General features: G+C 39.0%; 1 protein-coding gene across 6 annotated transcripts in view; it reads right to left on the bottom strand.

Moving 5' to 3' along the window:
- Nucleotides 1-21,541, bottom strand: part of RELCH (RAB11 binding and LisH domain, coiled-coil and HEAT repeat containing) — a 130,439-nt gene that overhangs the window by 64,036 nt on the left and 44,862 nt on the right. For 3 of the 6 annotated variants that reach the window (XM_090039314.1, XM_090039311.1, XM_090039310.1), the window contains 6 exons: nucleotides 18,808-19,008; nucleotides 18,631-18,722; nucleotides 17,270-17,563; nucleotides 8,819-8,894; nucleotides 8,271-8,366; nucleotides 8,113-8,136 (listed from right to left, as the gene is read on the bottom strand). In XM_090039314.1, the coding sequence (XP_089895440.1) occupies nucleotides 8,113-8,136; nucleotides 8,271-8,366; nucleotides 8,819-8,894; nucleotides 17,270-17,563; nucleotides 18,631-18,722; nucleotides 18,808-19,008 (783 nt within the window). The remainder of the gene's footprint in view (nucleotides 1-8,112; nucleotides 8,137-8,270; nucleotides 8,367-8,818; nucleotides 8,895-17,269; nucleotides 17,564-18,630; nucleotides 18,723-18,807; nucleotides 19,009-21,541) is intronic. The other 3 variants (XM_090039315.1, XM_090039313.1, XM_090039312.1) reach the window with 1 other exon arrangement.

The raw sequence follows: 21,541 nt of genomic DNA on the forward strand, positions 1-21,541 counted from the left end.
CCACCTTACAGTCCACTCATCCAGCCTGTACTTCCTTAGCTTGCTTGCAAGAATGTTGTGGGAGACCGTATCAAAAGCCTTGCTAAAATCAAGGTACACCACATCTACCCATCTCCCTGCATCCACAGAGCCAGGTCACCTCATTATAGCAAGCAATCAGGTTGGTCAGGCATGATTTGCTCCTGAGGAATCCATGCTGACTGCTCCTAAATCACCCCTTTCTCCTCCAAGTGCTTAGAAATGGATTCCTTGAGGATCTGAGCCATGGTTTTTCCAGGGACTGAGGTAAGGCTGACTGGTCTGTAGTTCCCTAGATCCTTCTTTTTCCCTTTCGTAAATATGTGCACTATTGTTTGCCCTTTTCCAAGCTTCCAGGACCTGTCCTGATTGCCATGAGTTTTCAAAGATGTTGGCCAATGGCTCTGCACATCAGCCAACTCCCTCAGCACCCTCAGGTGCATCCTGTCTGGCCGCATTGACTTGTATATGCCTAGCTTTTCTAAACAGTCTTTATTCTGTTCTTTTGCCACTGTTGACTGCTCCCCTCCCCTCCAAACTGTTACCCAGTGCAGTAGTCTGGGAGTTGACCTTGCCTGTGAAGACTGAGGTAAAATAGGCACGGAGTACTTCAGCCTTTTTTGTATCCTCTGTCACAAGGTTGCCTCCCCAATCTGTAAGGGACCCACCCTATCCCTGATCCTCCTCTTGCTAGCAACATACTTATAGAAACCCTTCTTGTTCCCCTTCACATCCCTTGCTAGCTGCAACTCCAACTGCACTTTGGCCTTCCTGACTTTATCCCTGCATGCCCGAGCAATGCTCTCGTATTTTTCCCTAGTTATCTGTCCAAGTTTCCACTTCTTATACGCTTCCTTTTTGTGATTTAGTTTACTGAAGAGGTCCATGCTAAGCCAAGCTGGTCTTCTGCCATATTTGCTAATCTTTCTGCACACTGGGATGGTTTGTTTCAAATATTCTGGTGCATCTTGAACTCTGCTGTAAGCTATTGGCTCTGGCTATTAATTTATGAACACTCCTTTGAAGTAGGGATAACGCTATATAAATAAAAATATTTTATTTTAAAATTTTCTGAAAATGAAGGCATTTTTAACGTAGTGTAAAAATGTTACAACTGTGATGGTCCAGAATTTATTCTCTTTGTCAGACACCTGACAAAGAATATGTTGCATTTGAAAACTTGTCTAACTTTATCCCAACTACATGGTTGGTCCAATAAAAGATAATCACCCTAAGAAATCACTGCCTGAAAGCATTTTTAGCATTTTGGATCTCTCACTGTTATGGTCATTAGCTATATTAAAGGTTCTGGAGAGTCCACTCCCCTCACTGATTTAAATGCTTGGGGGAGGGGAGGGGAAAAAAAGAAAAACCTCTCACAAACAGCTTGAACATAACTACAACTATTATATCTCAAGTTTAGGAATCTCTTTAAAAGTCCTTTGAGAAATTAAGAAAAAATTGACAAAATGGACATTTTCTGGTTATCAAAGGATAAAACTATTAATATACAATTGGATATAACTCACTCCTGCATGGAAGACTGATGAGTAATCTAGAACCATTGATATGGGGCAGACACAAGGCTAATTCTTTACCTTGCAGAAAGCTGGTTATTATAGCAGATGGAATTAGTTGTATTTTCTTGTCCATTGGTCACATTCTTTCGTGCATACTATGGGAGAATGGAGCCTTCTCTGCATCGCTGCATCAGTGCTTCTATACTTCCTTCTAGTAAGGGGAGTGGAGAAACAGTGAGAAGTCTTGAGCAGTAGTGTCCTATTATGTGTTCCCTATAAAACTTATGGAAGATGACAACAGGGGAAGGTAAAAGTGGAGGCAAAAGGGGACTTTCTGCTGAGCATCGGAGGAGTTCTACAGTTGCTGCAAGTGGACAGAGTAAGCATAATGAAGTTTCTCGAAGTCTTGAAAAAATGCATCTCTCTCCCATCAATCAGAAGGGGGAAAAGGAGAAAACTGTTGTACAACAGCTGTTATAATACAAGCGGAACTAACATTATTGTTTTTCTATCCTGCCATCTCATGTTCTGAGTGGAGAGGTACTCAGTAAAGACCATAATAATCCTTCTGGTCAACAAAAATGGCACAGTAAAATTGTAAATGTTACAATTTTCTGGAGAAGATGCAAGCAGACAAGTGCTAGAGCTACTAAAAGCCTCAGAGAAGTTAGCAAATTTTGGCACCACTGACATTATGTATAGTGCCTAATAGTCAAGGAGAGGGCTTCCAGTACTATTTTAAAACCTTTTGCCTTCCTTGGGAAGGAATACCACACCTGAGCCGAAAGGATAAAAAGTGGGATGTTAAGATTCTGAAAAAGCTTGCTTTTTTTCTTCTGCTCAACACTTTTGGTCTTCAATGTCCTGTTATGCCTTGAAAGGTTCTTCCATTCTCCAACATCTCTAACTATAAGGATGGCTAGATTAAACTCTTATTGGCGCCAGTCACCACCATCAAAGGAGAGGATATTTCGAAGTGAGACGCTTGCTTTCTCATTAGATGCTGAATACATTGCCATTGTATAGCTCTCAGTATCTGCAACTTGACAAACTAGGCTGGAAAGTAAATGTTTTCGATCCGAGCCTTCAAGAGGTCTCATGTTCCCCATTAAGAAAGTATGATTTCACTAGGGATTAATGTCCATATGTAGGCTATGCAGAGTAAGAGTAATGCTAAGATTATACACAATGATTTCGATATGGGGTAAACTAGGTGAGGTGAGTGTTATGACACTGCTTGAGGTTGACTGAAGTGCTTTGTCTTCTCTCTGTTCTACCTCTTTGTCACTTATACATGTTAGCTACCCTACATTAAAAAAAAACTCACCAATTCTTCAGTGAAGAGCATACCAAGTGGCAACTCTTCCTCCTGACTTCAAATGAGGAAGTTCTAGTTTTGGAAATGGACATGTTTTCATTTATGTACAGAACTAGCAGAGAAATAAATCCAAGTATTTATGCATAAAATCTAAAAAACTTCATGCAAATAACTAAGATAACACACATGTATAATACTCTTCACCAACAGCCAAAGGAAAGCAACTTACCAAAAGCAACTACTACAACTCCAGCTATATGCAAAGCAAATTCTTCTAAAATTAAAAGCAAAAGAGGGTTTCTTTAAATAATTAACTGCATGCCTCCCACAGCAAAACAAGCTTGCACCTCTTAGCCTATAGCAAATTATTTTCAACAAACACTCTTCCCAGTCCTGTTGTCTACAAGACACTTGTTCACCTATCCTTCTAAAACCTAATGAAGTGGTTTAAATATTAACATTCTCCATATTGGAGAGCTCACAAGCAAAATGATCAGCCTACAGAAGAACTCTGGCTTTGTAAATTGAGAGATCAATGGCTTTTTTGTAGTTTGAGAGAAATGTTAAACTTCTACAATTTTGATATGATAACAAGCAGTCATATCATTCAGTATGTACAAAATGGAACTAAATAATAGTTGACTTGGATAGTTTTTCTTAAAAATTTCTTTACTCATGTTTTAAATTTACAAGCAATGTTAATGCCATTTTTGATGAGTGCCCTCTGCATAAAGAGTAGAGGAAATAAGGAACGCTTGAATGTAATGAATGAACTAATTACAAATGTTAATGTCCAACTGACTCCCTTACATGACTTTGGTGAAAAATAGGCTTTGTTTATGAATACCTTTTATAGGACAAACTACATAGCTGGAGAGTGAGAAAATGAGACATCAAATCACCAGTGGGAGAGCATTTGTTCCTGCACAACCACTCTGCCTCTGACCTCAATAAGCCTTGTCCTCAGGGACAACCTACACAAATACTTTGACAGGACAGGCCTGGGAACTAACATTATTAACTTTCCTGGACACTGAAAACTGTAAACTAAATGTGGGTGGAAGTTCTGTGCCTCATTACAATTTATTTCCTTCCTTATGTAACCTCTTTTTGCTCCACAGGTGGTAACTACCCTCTTCTGTTAAGAATGGGCTTATACAGCAGTGCTGCTCAAGCTTTTGGCCACCTGGGCCTGACTGGGCCCGGTGCTCCACCTGGTTTCATGCCCAGATAAGGTCCAAAGCAGCTTCAGCTGGCTGCCATATGCTGGGATCAGGCCCTGTGCTGCATCTGATATAGCAGGCAAGACCTGGGGCTCCCCACAGGTCTGTACATACGGCAATAGGGAAGCAGTGCCATTATTCCCCCTGCCAACAAATTTTTGGACCTGTGGGGTACCCCACAGGCCAGATGACATGGCACTGGGGGCTAGAGCTGGCCTGCAGGCTGGGGCTGCTGAGCACCTTGTACAGTATTAGATTCTCTATTTCAAATTCCACTTAGGAAGTCTATAGCTACTTCCACTGGCTCTTTTTCACTGTATTTCATTGCCTCCTTGTTTGTTTGTTTGTTTTTATATAAAGGGACCACTTTCAACTTACATTAGTTAACCTGGTATTTAGCTCAAGCTTTATTTGCTTTTTTCCCAGATCTAAGGAAGGACTTTCAGTTCCTGAAAGCTTGTCTATTCTCTCTCCTAACTATATACCGTATTTTTCGGACCATAAGACGCACTTTTTCCCCCCCAAAAGTGGGGGGAAAACGAGGGTGCGTCTTATGGTCCGAAGGTGTGTGTCCCGGGGAGATGGGGCGGAGCTTGCCCGCGGAGCCCGAGCGGGACACCCACCGCTTGTTTATGCCGTGTCCCGGGGAGACGGGGCGGAGCTTGCCCGCGGAGGCGGCGGAGCCCGAGCGGGACATCTGCTGCTTGTTTACACCGGAAGCCGGCGCCTGTGCCGGTGGCCGGAAGCCGGCAATAAAAATGGCCGGCCACCGGCACACACAGTCTCTCCTGCCATAAAAACTGGGTGCGTCTTATGGTCCGAAAAATATGGTAGTTGGTCCATTAAAAGATACCAGATACTACCAAAGCCCCTTACTTCTCACATATATAATAGGACACCTGAACCTGAGTTTCGGTTTCAAAGTTAAATATCTGAAGAAGTCTGAGAATGAAAGCGTCTCAACATGTACCTATGAACAGCAGTATCTACACCTTAAAACCAACATATTTTAAAGCTAGTTTTACTTTTTCCCAGAGAGTGAAGACTGGCACCACTTGACCAGCATTTGCTATTAAAGATCAGCACTGCTTTCCCTCCTCTTCAGCTTCATAATGAGAAAATAATCTACAATTCTAAAATATTATTTTTTAAAAGTTCTTAATGCTACAGAAGATAACAACATACTGTGGGCTAATTTGTGGGAGATTATTTGATAAAGCATCATTGTACTGTTGTATAGCTGTTTCTGCCACTTTCTGTTGATTATATGATATTTGAAGGGAATAGAAGGGACAAAGACAGCAGCCTGGTAGTTTAAACATTTTTTCTTTAGCCAAACTTATGTCCCTCTGACATAAATTGCAGCCTCTTGATGAATTCTGTAATGGTGTACAAATACTGGTAGACTACCCAAATTTTTTAATGTTATGACTCCTAAACCAATGCAATAGGCTAACTGAAAAGGTGTAAGAGATTCAAATAGAGTCCATCTATTTTTTTAAATTTAGAACAGCAGAAATATTTTAATATTATAGCCTTAAAACTTGCTCCTGCCCATGCTCTGCTGAGAGAATTCCTATGGCAGACAATAGATATAAACCTACATACAACAACAGGTGGATTAGAACAACAATTTAAGTTTTAGAAATGGTAAAAAAATAGAGATTTGCCTACCATTATATAATCTTTCTGGACTACCTAAAGAGACTGCTTTCCTCCATTAAGACTTTAGTGAAAGATCTCATTTTTGGCATGTTATCTCTACTCAAACATCAATGGAGCTAAATACTTAGCCAGACAACTTTTACCTTAAATATATTATTACATTTTAGTGGAACAAGAACAAAGCAAGTAGCTTTCAACCCAGACTGTGAATAGTATTATTTTAAGATGCTTGCAAGGAACAGGATCATGGAAAGATCCTGCACAAGCTCCAGCTGTGGTTTTTTTTTTGTTTGTTTGGTTCATTTTTTTGCAGATGGAATTGTTTGCAACCTATCTGCACCTGAAACCATGCAGCTAACAGTGTCTTCTGGTATTACTGTATTTGCAAGTAGCTCTTTTAATTAACATAAGTCTAGCAGTTTGTCACAGAAATAAATGTTAGAACATCAGCTTGTACACGCAGAAGCTTTATACTCATGAACACATTTCAAATTTTTAAATCAGTTTTATACATCTCTTCATATTGCTCTACTGAGACTTTTAGAAACAATTTTAAAATACTGATGGCTTCTGTAGCCAAGAATGCTGTGATCAAGCCAGAATGATCAACATTTTTTCTTCTTTTTATTGTATTACCTGCAAAAGTCTGAACTACAGCCAGGCACAAAAAAGCAGCACCAAAAGTTTTCTGAAACTATCAGTGTTTTCTAACGACCTAATGGCTAAGATACAGTTGCCTTCAGTGCAACCAGATTATTACTGCTGAAGCATTTCTAATCGAAAGGTGAAGGAAGAGGAAATTGTGTAATAAAATCAAAATCTCATGTTACAAAGATTGAAGCGGGCTTCTAAGGAAGCCTTGGTTAAATTGCATCTAAAATTTTGCCCAATTAACTGACAATATAAACCCTCATAAGTGATGGACCATTTTTAAGTGTTATTGCTAAATCCTGGCCGGTTAACTTCTTCAGACAGGACCCATACCTTTGTCTGCAGTGTCTGCACAACAATGCCCTGATACCATTCAGGGACATTCTTAATAAACTCTGACTGATGATCAGCCTTTTTCCTGCTAGCTCCAAGATATTATAACTCAAGAATGTTACAATAAAGAAAATAAGGCAGTTACTGTGTGAGAAAATACATATTAAACACACAGTAAACTTTCTATTCAGTCCAGTTCTTACTTGCAAAGTAGTTGGTATTATGGAAATAAAGGAACTGCCGAGGGTGTGTTTGACCATTTATTCCTTTTAGGCTTGAAAATAAAATAAGAAGGAAATAGGCTAAAATGTTGCAACAATATTAATGCATTAACAGATTATGCTACAAGCTGTGGAAAAAAGCTGGATCATCATTCTGCCAAGCAGAACTGCAAAAAAACCCCAAAAAACAAAACAGAAATTAAGCACTGATCCTGGCACATTCACAGAATTATTTTGCAGTAACACCTGAGAATCCTCACATAGAATATTCAAGAAAACATCTTCCTTAAATAATGTTTCTGAAAATTTCAGATGCCATGCACATCTCAGAATGTCACATCAATCACTGAAAACTAGTAAGTAGCTAGGGAAATTTAAGTCATTAAAGAGGATCAGTACAAATTTCTTGACTTAAGGATTTTTCAATAAGCCTTAAATGGGTTTATGCCAAACGCATTACTATAAACCTACCATACTGTAGGTCCCCTAAAGACTAACACTGATTCCTCAAGTAACAAATGAACTATATATTTTAAAAGTGTTTTAAATAGTAAAGGAAAATTATATTCTATTGCTTGAATTTGGTTTGCAATTACTTACTTCTGATTATATGCAAAATTTACAGTGAAGACACAAGCAATTATCTGTAAAAAGAGTCTTCCCACTTTTAGCTCTAGAATCAATAACGTCCTTTTCTCTAATTTAATAGACTGCCTATGATTATTCAAAACCCACAAATCCTTCTATGTTTAAGATTAGCAAAGTGTCATCATTTTTTGGTTTCATAACAAATTTGGTTTAATTATAAATGTAACCAAATACCTGAGGAAAATGTATTCAATAGATTTAGTAAAAGTCTATATGGAAAGAGCTATCAAACACTATTTCCATGTAATTTTAGGTCAATACATGAAAAACTGCTAAGGAACCTGATTGACAACTATCTTTGTTAAATTTAGACAAACTAGTCACTATCCTATAATACCTGGGTACTTGAATTCTCTTGCTTTAGAAATAATCATAATAATAATTTTCTTTAACATGAGTATTGAAGCTATGGCAAACAGATGGACCTACAGTAGCAGTTAGTCTTGCTGAATGCTAATGGGCGTCTTAAGCATAAGAGGAAGTATTAAGATACCATGCAGTTTTACTGAACTCACCTGACAGAGGTGTAAAACCATTCTCTAGGAACAGAGATGCATGCACAAAAGTAAGAATGTGATTGCAAGTAACAGAATTCCATGTAATAAAGACAACATCTCAAAATGAGCACAGCAACATGATGAAAAGCAAACAAAAATGTGTTTGGTTTCCTCACCTCTCGTTTTGCAAGCAGTACGTTAGGAACAATGTGGGGCAGACAACGTCCCAGCATTAACATGACACTTTTTTCACTGTCGGCGATCCGGGACACCTAGAAATCCATTTTTTTTTAAATGAGACACAGTGACAGCAATGCAACTTTTTTAGTTTATTATGGTGCTTTTCAGAAGAACGTCTGACCACTTGCCAGAGAACAATTTTATTTTTTCCTGCACAAATCAGCACTTTTGGAATCAGCATGAAGCTTCCATGCCAACTCTGAAGGCACAGAAATGCATGTGCAAGAAACTGAATGCTTCTCAAGAACTATAAAAAACCACCACGAGTAATTAGATCATATTTCTGCTCAAAGACTGTTACCCAATATTTAGTCCAAATCTCAAATAAGGAAACATTATTTCTTAAATAGTCATCTATATGATTCATTTAAGAAATCAGTGTATATACCAAGCTTTGGAAAGAGCCAGAATTATTCCTGCATTAGTGACTGCCATTAGATAGACAACATACCCTTTTTGATTCTACAACAATTGGAAAATATACCTCGGATCCCAAACGGCTGTCTGCTGACATCCGACAGAAAGATAGTAGTGCTTGATGGAAAGCTGGTGACAACTTCCTGAAATAGTATCAAGAGAGGCAAAAAGTATCAGTCAAAGGTGACTAATGGAAGCTTGCTTATCCTCTCAATTTTAGTTAACTAAGTGATATCTGGCAGTGTATTTGGGCACCCGCTGAAATTAATGTTGACATACATTTTACAATGTTGTAACCGAAATTAAAAAGTATTAAGATTTTTTTAAAACCAAATTGTCACTTTGAGATGCATAAAAAGTGATTGACTTAATTAACAAGTTATTTCTAGAGCTTTCACATTCCTGAAGCCACCAAATGCATAGATAAAAATGAGATTAGAGTGTGAAAAAAGGGAAACTGCTAACTCGAGCAGCATAGGATCATACAATTTTCATAACCTGAGAAAAGTATTTTTGCTCATTTTCTGATGTTTATTCCCAGCCCAGCAATTTTCCACTTTGCTGTACATCAGAGCCATCAGTGAATTACACTTCTCTACCATTAAGTTGCAGTCTTAGACATCATCGGTTATCAAAAATTACAATTTCTGATTGCAGATCTTTTTTAGCATAACTTTTAAAGGGAGGAAATGTAAGATTAGCATGAAAGGAACTGCTGACATAGAAGTGAGCAGGCAAGATGGCTGCTGCCCTCACCCCTGACTGGCTGAGAGGGCTGGCCATCATGTGGCTCTGCCTCTCTTCTCCAAGCAGTGGAAAGATGTGGGGGGCGTCACATGATTGACAGCCCTCTCCACCAGTCAGTGGTGGTGGTGGTGGGGGGAGGTTGTCACTGGGACCCCTCAGCCAGAGGTGTGGTGGCAGCCCTACCACGATAAGCCCTTGAAAATTGCAGCCAGCCCCATGATCTGCCCATGAAATTGGTTGGCTGCTGCCTCGAGTTGGGTAGATCTCTACTTACAGAGAGTACCAATACCTCATGACAAACTAACTTGTGTATTTACAACAGTGTTTCAGAAACTAATGGCAACTGTGAAATAAAACTAATTTTATTTTTACAATAAGCATTTACTGGGCTACATGAATTCTCCACACAGTTGTGCTGGTTTGTAATACAGGTATTGCCATGAGTCACAAGTTTCTTGAAACTGTCCTCAAAGCAGCTCTTTTTTTATTTCTGTGACAATTTTCCTGAACTGTGAGTTGCATTGCTACATCATGGGCAAATCTACACGTGTTACTTTAAATTTTAACTGCAGTTGAGAGTGAGCCTGATGACCTGTGAGACTATTCCAGTCACAGCTCAAAAACTTTATTAGGATTCACAACAGAAGAGACTTATTTGTATTACCAAATACAGTGCTTATGTAGCCTTGGATTCAAGGGAAAAACAAGTCCAGTGGCCAGGCTTCTCTATTCCCTTTGGGACTTTCGCTGACTTGGTTCCTCTTTTTTACTGAACTTCAGAGAACTCCGAAGGTCACATGTTTAACTATGATTATATAGATTATATACTTTACAAAGAGTTTTCCATCTTTGGTTATAGCTTTGGATCAATACCAATCCTTTTCCGTTTCCTTGAATTATGTGAGTGCACCCTATAAGTGCCTAACATGCATGCTTTAACTTTTGTCATTGCTAGATTGACTGACCTAAGCTTGATCTATCTTAATTTACATCATTGCTACCTACATCAAGCTTAGGTCAGGTCATGACATGGCCTGTTACCCATGGGCTATGCTGCACACTGCCTATGAAGAACCTCTTTCAACAATTCAAACAGGTAATCATCACTTGGCATAAGATTGGGACTATAGGGCAGATGTGGTAAGTTTTCAAACTTCAATCCACGCAAAGTCTCAACAGACACTTGTTGCACTGTGTGGTCTTGCACTACCATGCTGGAAAAGAACACTTTGCTTTAGCTTTCCATGTTATTTGGTCTGAATAGCTGGCTTCAGGTGGCTTTGGAGAATATGGCAGAGATTTTGCTGTTGATCATGACCAAATGCTCCACTTAGGGACAAAAAGTGGTCCCAAGCAATCCCAAAATGGGATGAGCAAGGTCTTTCCAAAGGATGGTCAAGTTTGGAATTTTTTTGGCAGTGGCGATGTAAATTTTCACTGCATATTTTGCCTTTTGTAATCGTAATGGTAGACCCAGGTCTCACCCCCAGTGATGATGCCAAGAGTAACCCCTCACCTTTGTCCTGTACATGTTGCAGGAGCTGGATACAGTTCCACATGTTGTTATGTGCATCTAATAAGCTGCTTTGGCACCCTACGGGTGCACACTTTGCAGTAATTCAGGTGATCTTGTTAAATGGCATGAATACTGCTAGCACTTTTGCCAGTAGTTCAAGAATGCTCACTCGCTTGTTCACATACACAACAGCACTGACTCTGGCAACATTTTCTCTGTCATGGCTGTGTTGGGGCATCCCTTCCTGGGTTCAAACACTACAGACGTGTGGCCAATTTTGAACTTCTCCATCTGCACATGGATCTTCTGTTGAGCCATTAAGTCCTGCCATACTGTGCCACAATCCTATGGTGAATTTCACCAGGTGGCATATGCTTGGCCCACAAAAAAAACAAACAATAGAAAGCTGTTCCTCTTTGGTGCACACTGAAAGCTATGCAGCCATGCATCATTTACTTGCTCCCTAGTGCATCAGACCTGTGGTTAGTGCAAAACAATGGGTGTGCTTAACAATGCTGCTATTAGTGTTTGCTGTTGCTGCTGTGCAATTTCCCACTTTGTCACAGACAGTGTTAGCAGCCATTTTGCTGTTAGTTTCTGAAACACCCTCATACATTTGGTATAGTATGGAAAACATTTCCGTAATAAACTTTTCTGATTATTAGTAGCACTTTGAGTAGCTGGCCCACTGAAGTTACAGGGGACCACTTGTGGGAAGAGAATGCAGGCTGAGCCCTTGCTCAGTAAATGTCATTAAGTGAATGGGTGAATGGTGTTCCATGATGTTTATGGCCAATGACCGGGGTGAATCCACAAGGGGCAAGGCAGAATAGTTGCACCCCACTTGGACTGTGCTGCATGCGAGATCTCCAGGATGGGGCCAGAACTCCTGCTTTTGAGAGGCCCCAGAGCCCGGGTGGCGAGTGCTGTTCCTGTTGCTGCTTATCTCCTCCTTTCCCTTGCTGCTGAATTCATCAGGGACAGGAGAACAGCAGCAGTGTTCACCCCCACAGGCTCCAGAGCCAGTGAAGGCAGGGACTCCAGCCAACCCTACTCTGATCAACTGGTCAGCATGTGTGGCACAGCCAAAGTAGTGGGGCTGCATGCACACTGTTGCCCCACTCCTGATCAGCTATGGCTCAGGCAGAAACAATTGAAGTTAGTTATGGATGCCATATCACTTACCCTACATGCTGAGATAACAGAGTCTTTAATTTGGGGTTAATTTATGCTACCCAAAAAACCCCAAAACAAAATGCTAAGACCTGACCTGTTGCTCCAATCATAGGAGTTCAGAATATCACCAAGGGAAATGGTAGACAGCACCACCCACAAGGACAACAATGTTTTTTATAAAGACAGGAAAGTCTGAGAAAATTGCTAATCCAAAAGGTGAAGTTTGTTAAACATGAAGTGATCCCACTGATAAAATATCTTCGATGCTTCTGGCTGAGGAAGGTGAATAATTTGGTTTCCTGAAATCCAAGAGATTTGAAATGTTCCTGGAGAAGTTACAGATATAGCACAACCACTCTGCGCTAGTCCTGATATCTACCAAAGCACGTGTCATTTCAACAATAACAAACTCAGAACTACTCCAATATTATCTACAGTCTCTTGTATCATGGAAATAACCAAGTATAATGAATGGTTATAATAATTTTAAAAACAGGCTGTGAATATCATTTGATGAGGGGCTGCTTCTACAAGGTTTTGCTAAAGAATTTTACACTGAATTTTGAATTTAGCAATTTTTCTATAGAAGAGGCTGTTAATTAAAAGTTATTCTGCCTGCCAGAGAAAGTCTTCCACAAATAGCTTTTTATATGCGAATGTTTAATTACATAAAACCCAATAACAACTTTTATATTACAGCATCACAGAGTTTATGATGTAGTTGAGATAAATATTAATACATTTTAAATCAGTCATACAGAGGTCACCATTTTATGTAGGATGGCTACATTTATTTAAATTAAATACACTTGTTTAAAAAAACCCATCTATTTATGATTATGAGCAGCTCCTGATTTAACTATTTGCTTGTCTTTATTCTGTGCAAGTAAAACTATATTAGTATCAAAAGAGATTTTAGATTTTTAAAGCCTAGTTGACTGAAGTCTGTAAATACATATTTTTCAGGTTCATTAAGTTTTGTAAGAGTATTTCCTACCAACAGAATCAAGTATATGAAACTGAATCCTTATATAGTGGTCACTTTAGACATTTTTGTAATATATTAATTTCATTTCCCCTTGAAACGCTTTTAAAAATAAAGGCAAAAGTATATCCCTATTTCATACACTTTGAGACGTCACTAAGTATAACCATGTGCTCTTCTGTTTCCCCATTGCTTAAATTAAAACAGCTATATGAAAATAAGTTCCAGGCAAACCGTTATTACAGTTCAACTATATTTAGATTCTAAAATCTTATCAAATCCAGTAGTTTCCTTGAAAGGTATGACGAGACAATTAAGCTTGGTCTTCACGTACAGAGAGATGAACAGATATATTTAAAGACCGTCACATCAAAAAGAAAAAACTAGCATATATCAAAAATATATGCACTAGCACATACAAGCCAGTTTGCTTACAAGGGCAAGAGTAACTGGATCATACAGAAAGCATCACATCTTGGAGAGTTAATTCAGACTATTGAACACAAAGTGCATCATTATTTAATTTTAATGCATCCAACACTAATTTTCAGTATATTTTTAACTGTCACACAAAGTATTTTTCCCAACTACACTCCAAGTTCAAGGTCTGATGATTTCTCTTCCTCACCCGTACTCCCCTCCTTGCTGACTGTAGTTATACAAAGTCAGCCCACTGGCTCTCATTCTCTGAAAATTTCCCCGTCTGGGCAAGATGTGCCAAGCATCCCCTTCGTAGCTATAGTATTTATGGTCATTCCTTTTAATACTGAATTTTCTCTGCATTTTTAATATGGCATGAAAATAGGTTGCATCTTCAACTCAATTACCCTCAGTCAGTGAAAAAACATCTAAGAGGTTATATAGCATTTCAGCATGTAACATGACAATGTTTTATTCAAATGATACTACAAGACAAGTTAAAACTCCTAACACAATCATAAAAATCTGAAAGTATTAAGCTATAGATTAAAGTCTCAGACATGCTCCTATTACTTTTCTCTCGAGTCTTACTACACTTCAGGTTTCTTACTACACTTAACTGTCAATTCAGCATAAAGATACTTACGCGTTCGTTACATGTGCAGCACTTAACTGATTTTATGTTTCCAAAGCTGAGCTTTCTCCAAATATTTGAAAGATAGCACCTGATAATAGTTCTTGTTCATGAAAGCTTATTCATCTGTAATTTAGTGAGCCTCCAAGATGCATCTCTACCCTGCCTAATAGTGGAAAAAAATTGCTTTTTCTTCCCACCAGCTTTTCCACACACTGGCAGTGGAGGAGCAATCAGTAGGATCATTCTTTATATCCAATACCTTATGCTAGTACTTACTATTGAGACTGTTAAAATCGATCCAGTAGCCAGAAGTCACCACAGCGCGATGAAATCCATCACAGAACAAAGGCACTCATTAGTTAGTTTCATGTAAACAATAATACTGAATTAACAGAAAGCAATGAGCTTTCCTCTTTAGCGACTAAGCTACGGGAAGATTTGAAATAAACATGTTTACCATTTATCTTCAAGTTCTGGAAAAATCAGCATTTGAGCTTTTGGGGTTAGTTTCTAACTGACTCAAACTCAGTATTTAAAAATGTCTGCCATATACTATCATCAGATTTTTTTAAAAACACTGAAAAAATCTGACTGGTGAGTACGCAAAAAGCAAATAGCCAATTTTAAATTAGACCAGGCATTCTGCTTCTGTCATGAAAAGTTAAGTGTTACCTCCGATTGTAAATTATTGTCAGGTATAAAATCAAAGTACAATGTAGGCCCTGTTTCAGCAACAAATTTAACTTCAGGGCTCCACTCAGTCCAACAGGGTTACATATACAGCATTCACCCAAATCTAAGATGACTCTGAATTTAAGAGGACCCCTCCATAGTTAGATTCTAAACATGGAAAAACTATAAAATTAGTTATAGTTTGCCATGAACAGAATCTAATCATTGAAGGATTGTCTTAAATTCATCTCCGTCACTGTTATAGTGGGATAGGCACTAGCAGCAGGTGCAGGTGAGCCAAGTAGCCCAACCCCTGCTCCTTGCTGCACACCTCCCACCCCTGCTGCCCACATGCCTCATGCCTGCCCTCCCCTTGACACTTGTTCCCTCCCCATCACAGTTCTGGCTCTGGTGAGGTCCCACTCCGGCTGGGGGCAGGGAGCATGGAGCACATTTGCACTTGAATTACCCAAGCTAAGGGTCATCCCCATACCTGCCCCATGCTGAAGGGGAAAAAAGCCTTGGATTTGACTAAATACTCATTTAAGGCATTGCCCCACTAGCACTCATTAAAGAACTAGGGCCCAAGTAAAGACTACAGCTCATCTCAGTCCATCTTTATTTACTCACATTAGCTTTAGCTTCCTTTGTTATTTTCACTAGTAATGTCTAGTACACAATCTAGTATAAGTTTACATTTTGAAGAAAAAAATCCATTATTTATTAAATATCTAGGACTCCAGAGTTAGTCAAAATACAGAATAACAATTTTATAAACAAACAAACTTTAGGAATAAAATAGGCTCGTAACACCTGTGTAAGCTACACTTAAAAAAACCCAACAAAACAGATTCCTCCTGTTTTGGTTTTATTTTTGCCAAATTGGGAGATGAATAGTGTCTAGAGCGGTCCACATCGTTAATTTTTGTCTTTTCCAAAAAAAAAAAAAAGCTTCCATTTTTTCAAAACTCATTCACTCAGTTTTAGCTGTTCCTCCATGAAAACCAGAAAGTAACTAATTTGAATATTCAATGCATCTGTTAACAGCCTCTTCAGATTGAAACTGATTTCAGAATAGGATATTTCTTATTGGTTACTACTAAAGCTGTAATTGTTTACTACTGAAAAGCCAAAATAGACCAAATACCTGTCCATAGGGAGAACAAACATAAGGCAATCTGGTCACTGATATTTTTGTGTACAATCGGTAAGTTCAGAAGCTGAGTACATTCTTACTATGACTTTTTTCAAACCTACACAGCAAATCATTTTTTCTTTGCAATATACTTCATCCCAGTACACTGTTTAAAAGAATCTATATGTAGGTGATTAAATACATTAAATCAGAATCATAGAACATTAGGATTGGAAGAGACCTCAGGGAGGTCATCTAATCCAACCCCCTGCTCAAGGACATTTTTGGAAAGAAAGATCCCTGATTTAGATCAGCTGTGGGACAAACTAGTTGAGAAGAGGCACAAAACATAACTTACTTCAAGAAACACAAAACAACTTGCTTAACAGAGGTGTAGGTTGTAGCCATGTTGGTCTAAGGACATTGAACCTTGTCTACCTTGCTTAACAGAGACATTCATGACATGAAGAATCTTAAGGCAAGGATAGAGAGCCATCAGGGACTTTTTCCTCACTGAAGACAAGTTAAATGCAGGGCAGCAGAACAACAAGTGTAGAGACAAGTTGTTTAATATCCTATAAGATAGTCGCTTCCTAAAACCACAATTTACCCACTACCTGCTGATAATAGCAACACACACAAACACCATGTCTAACTATACAGTTGTATTTAATCCCACCTAGGTTAATGCTTTAGCTTACTAATGAACACATGCCCAGAATCTGAACTCCAACAGCTGGGAGTTACTAAAGATTTATCATGTTTAAGGTACATTATCTTTAACTGAAGTGGTTCACATTTGTGTCTACACTCTTAAATAGAAATAGCTAACATCTCAGCATCTCCACTGAAGGAAAAAAAAAAAAAATCAGATTTCATAAACTGAAATAAGAATTGAAATATCCCTTGCTACTGAAATATCCCTATTCACTACTTTGTTATTGTTGTTTTCTACCTGTAAGGGTCAGAAAAAAAGATCAGAATTTAGAAGTGGACAGAAAGAAAGAAAATATTCTTAGTGTCTGATGTTAAAAGCAAAAGAAAGATAATTATATAACCCCTAAAACTTTAGCTGTAAAAGGTTTCCAAAGCTGCCATTATACTTGAAGGAATGAGTGAATGCTTAAAAATTTAAAAAATAGAATAAAAAAAACAATTAAAGAACCCATTACACTGTGTCCTGTGTAAGGAACAGAGCTGATGTATTTGTTTACAACTCTGATTACTTACCTATTAGGTTTATCAAAATGTACTGCAGCTTTACTTGATGGACTGCAAGAGGGCATTTTTTCTTTACTGGGGAGGGAGTTTAGTGCATCGTCTTTAGGAGTCCTCGACTCTTCTTCAGTTGATGTAGAAAGGATTAATTCTTCAGTTTTTCCAAGCTTGTCATCATTTTCTGAACTCTTGATATCCAAGTACTGTCCATTGTCCTCTAGTACTGTGAGAGGCACTTGGTCTAATGAGGTCTGAACATCATAAACCACTGGAACAGCAAAGTCTCTCTTGAAAAAGTCTATTTCACTGAAAACAAAACAAAACATTACATTACATTACTTGCAGCTTTTTCAGGAACAGATCACCAATGTCAGAGACGAAAAATATAGTAGGTTCGGTTTTATTCTTTTCTTATCTTCAGTATGTCTAGTAATTTCAGCAATGTTACCTTATGTCATCATCTGAACACTCTAGTTTGATATACTCCTTACTCTTTCACAGCAATCTACCTTTATAGCTGTGCTTAAAAGAGGACTTAGCTTTCTGTGCTGTGGCTTAGCCCCAGGGATTCAACAGGCACAAAGACTGAAGTATAAAATTTAAGATGCTTAAAGCTATAAATCATTTATGGTTTTCACCTGATGTAAAATAATACCTATACATTTTGAAAGTGATTGAGAACACAATTTCATAACTATGTACAGGTATTGCTGCTCTTTCCAAAGATGCAGTTTGTAATTTAGAGGAAGACTTTGAAAATGGGTACAAAAAACAGAATTTTACAAAAATTAGATTTTAAAACTGCTAGAAGAAATGTATATTCATGCGCGCGCGCGCACACACACACACACACACACACGTGTGCACGCACATAGACAGCTGTTAAAATTAAACGCCCTTCCTGCAACATTTGCAAGTGAAACAGTACAACTGAAGTATTGGGGGAGGAGTAATCATAGAAATAAAACAAGACATGGCAATTTGGTGAAGATTTTCATCATTTCTAAACTGAGAGGAATGTAAATAAAAATTAAATTAACAGGAAGACAGCTTTCTTTTAATTCTCTCCATTTTTAATACATACATTGGACAATCAACTTATTTAAAAGTTTATTATTTTGAGAGTATCCTTTTTAATTTTCTGTAGTTGCTAAATTAAATAGGTCAGTTTAAAATGATGCAAGTTGGAATTGCCTAAATTTGACATCTTCTCTTAACCCAATTCCACATAGTAAAAGGTAAGTTTTCTATCAATTGTCTAAAGAACCCCCAGTGATTTTATAGGTACTGTATATGCTTTTTATAAAGTGCTGGAGGACAGGGTTCTTGCAACGTACATGAACATTTAAACAAGTTAATATAGTAATACATACCTCTCAAGTCTTCGAATTTGTTCCATCAAAGACCACTTCTCACTGTTTAATGCACTGATTTGATCCTCTAATTTCTGTACAACTAAGCATTGCTAAATGCAAGACAAGGAAAATAATTTAGGACCATGAAATTAAAACAAAACAAAAGCCTGCAAAAACTTAAGTGCAGTCTCTTACTTCTATTGACTGGGTTGTATTAAACACAGGAATGTTCCCCAGAACAGGTGTGGTGACTTCCAGTTCATCCTCTTCTACACCAACTGCTACATCGACAACATTTTTTGCTGTTACTTGATGGTTTCCAAAGTCACGATATAGCTGTAACAAGTCTGGAGGTTTTGGAATGTTCAATCCTACATCATCCCACAGTTCAAAATCCTTGAAAAGGGTAAAAATAATGTCAGAAGTCTAGCACATTTCTTTTCTTTTTTAGCACATCTTCTGCTTTTTCTTTGCTTGATTGCATGCAAAGACATTTATGTCAAAATGTCAAGGTAACCATGGAAATAATAGGTATGCAGCTTGCGCCCAAATCAAACAAAAAAGAAAAAGACAGCCGAAACTCTATTTTGGGACAGAGTATTTCAATCCAAAGACATTTCTAGGTTGTGCATAAAAAGAGAAGGCATTCCAAAATAGCAGAAGTTTGTACTAGTTTTTTAAAGTCTTATACAGCTAGTAAATTGTGGGGAAAATTTTCAGCAGAAAACAGGCAGGGTTTTCTCAGCTCAAGTTTTTAAAAAAGCTTTATTCCTCTCTTGCTCACAAATGCAGACCTAACTTTTCAGAGAGAAAAGACAAGACACTGGGGGTTAACGTTTTAGCAGGCATGTCACAAGTTAGGCCTGCACCCTCCTGGAATGCCACTCTGATTCCTTTCCCTTACCTGATCTTGTTGTTCAGCTTTTTGCTTCCTGCCCTATGTGCCACCATGCTGCCTGTCCCCTCCCCAACCTGTCAAGTGCCATACACGGAGGCTGCCTTGTGTTACGGTCAGAACAGCAACCTCTGCTCTACATGCACAACGATGATCAACTCCCAGGCTTGTTATCTGCATGCATGCACACATGAACAACTGGGCACATAAACAGTAAGTGTACATTTTGAAACTGCAGGGCCCTGGCAGATGTACACTTATTGTGTGATTAACATATCAATTATATAATAAATCGTAACATAGCATACATTCAGCCAATTTATGGCATGGTAAAATAACAAACTAGCCATAAAGATTTTCCACAAAGGTGCTGTGGTTGATTTGTATTTCACTTTAATTTGAACATGCAGTACGCAGCCCAGCACTGGGCTGCACAAGATGGCCTTTAAAACATCCTTTTGGTGGGGAGCTGATGGGCTACCCTCCCCAGCATGGGGACACTTAAATCCAGGCTGTACAGCCAAACAACAGATTTAAGTGCATAGTGTGTGCAGTCAGGTGCAAGTGAGTTGTGAGTCAGGGATACTGACAGACATGGGATGGGATCAAGTTTCTTTGATCCCATCACAAGGATTAAATTAATAGCTGTAAGAGGCCTCAGTTATAAGTGATATAATGGTCCTATCATCCCAAAGCCTCCATTTTTTCCTTGAATATTTTGCATATCTGCATTTCTGCTAGCAACTTTGTTAGGAATCTCTGTATACAGATTTCATGCACTTAATTTTACTCCCTCTCTCTGGTAAGCATGCACAACTGTACAAGTATCATCACTAAAAACAACAGATTTACCTTCAACAAAATTAAATATTAATAATTCTGTGCAATGCTTTTCTACTTCAGATCTTTTTTCTCCCAATGATAGCAATATGAGATTTCTCTTTTTTATTGTCTGGAGAGATATTCTCTGTTCGTGTGTAGTGGTAAGACTAGCAAATAATCTGGGTCTATCTTTGGCATACTGCATAAAAATGTTCCCTATTTTAATCTGTACTATTATGGCCAGGAACAAACATGGCATTTGTAATACTACATACACCCATGTAGCACTACAAAAATTGAGCAAGTAAAAATGCAGTTCCCCTGTAGTGCTGCACATCTATACAGTGCACTGTAGTGCCACTCTTGGTCCTTCAGCATCCCCCAGTGGTCCACTCTTCCTACGCCCACCCCAAGAGGGGAGGGGGGTGGGAAGTGGGTGGACAGTCACTGAGCACAGCTCCAGGGAAGTGTAGGCTACCCTCTCCCCACAAACACAGTGATTTGCTCACTCAGAGTAAACAAAACAGAAGCCCCCAGGGCCAAGCTGTCAGCAAGTGTGGGACCAGGACTGTGCCTGGACTCACATGTGGTAAGCAGAGCAGAGGCACTTTCCCTTCCCCTCCCACCTCTTCTCAACCTGAGCTGCAGCTCTGCTCTCAGCAGGCAAACAGTCCCAGTCCTGAGCCTACTGAAAATGTAGCCATGTCCAGATAAGCACGGTTGCATGGTATGTGGTGCCACAGACTGTCTACAGTGCCACACACCACACATTCAGGCATTCCCCATGCTGCTACCCTACAGTGTGTGTGGGCAGCTTTTTTGACCCTAGGAGATCCCTGGGTAAAAAAAAAACCATGTGGAAACCATTGGGGGTGAGGTGGGTATGCTAGTAGGGAGGGAAAGACTGCAACAAGATCTGGATAGGTTACAGGAGTGGGCTGACATAAACAGGATGCGTTTCAATACTGACAAGTGCAGGGTGCTGCACTTAGGCAGTAGAAACCAGCAGCACACTTACAGGATGGGAAACTCCCTTCTTGAGAGCACAGAGGCAGAAAGGGATCTTGGAGTCATTAGACTCCAAGATGAACATGGGCTGACAATGCGAGGTCACAGTTGGCAGGGCTAACTGGACCTTGTCGTGCATCCACAGGTGCATCTCAAGTAGAGCCAGGGAGGTGATCTGCCCCCTCTATGTGGTCAGGCCACAGC

The sequence above is a fragment of the Crocodylus siamensis genome, chromosome 3 (assembly GCF_052110815.1).
Source record: "Crocodylus siamensis isolate JL-2025a chromosome 3, ASM5211081v1, whole genome shotgun sequence".
Lineage (NCBI taxonomy): Eukaryota > Metazoa > Chordata > Crocodylia > Crocodylidae > Crocodylus > Crocodylus siamensis.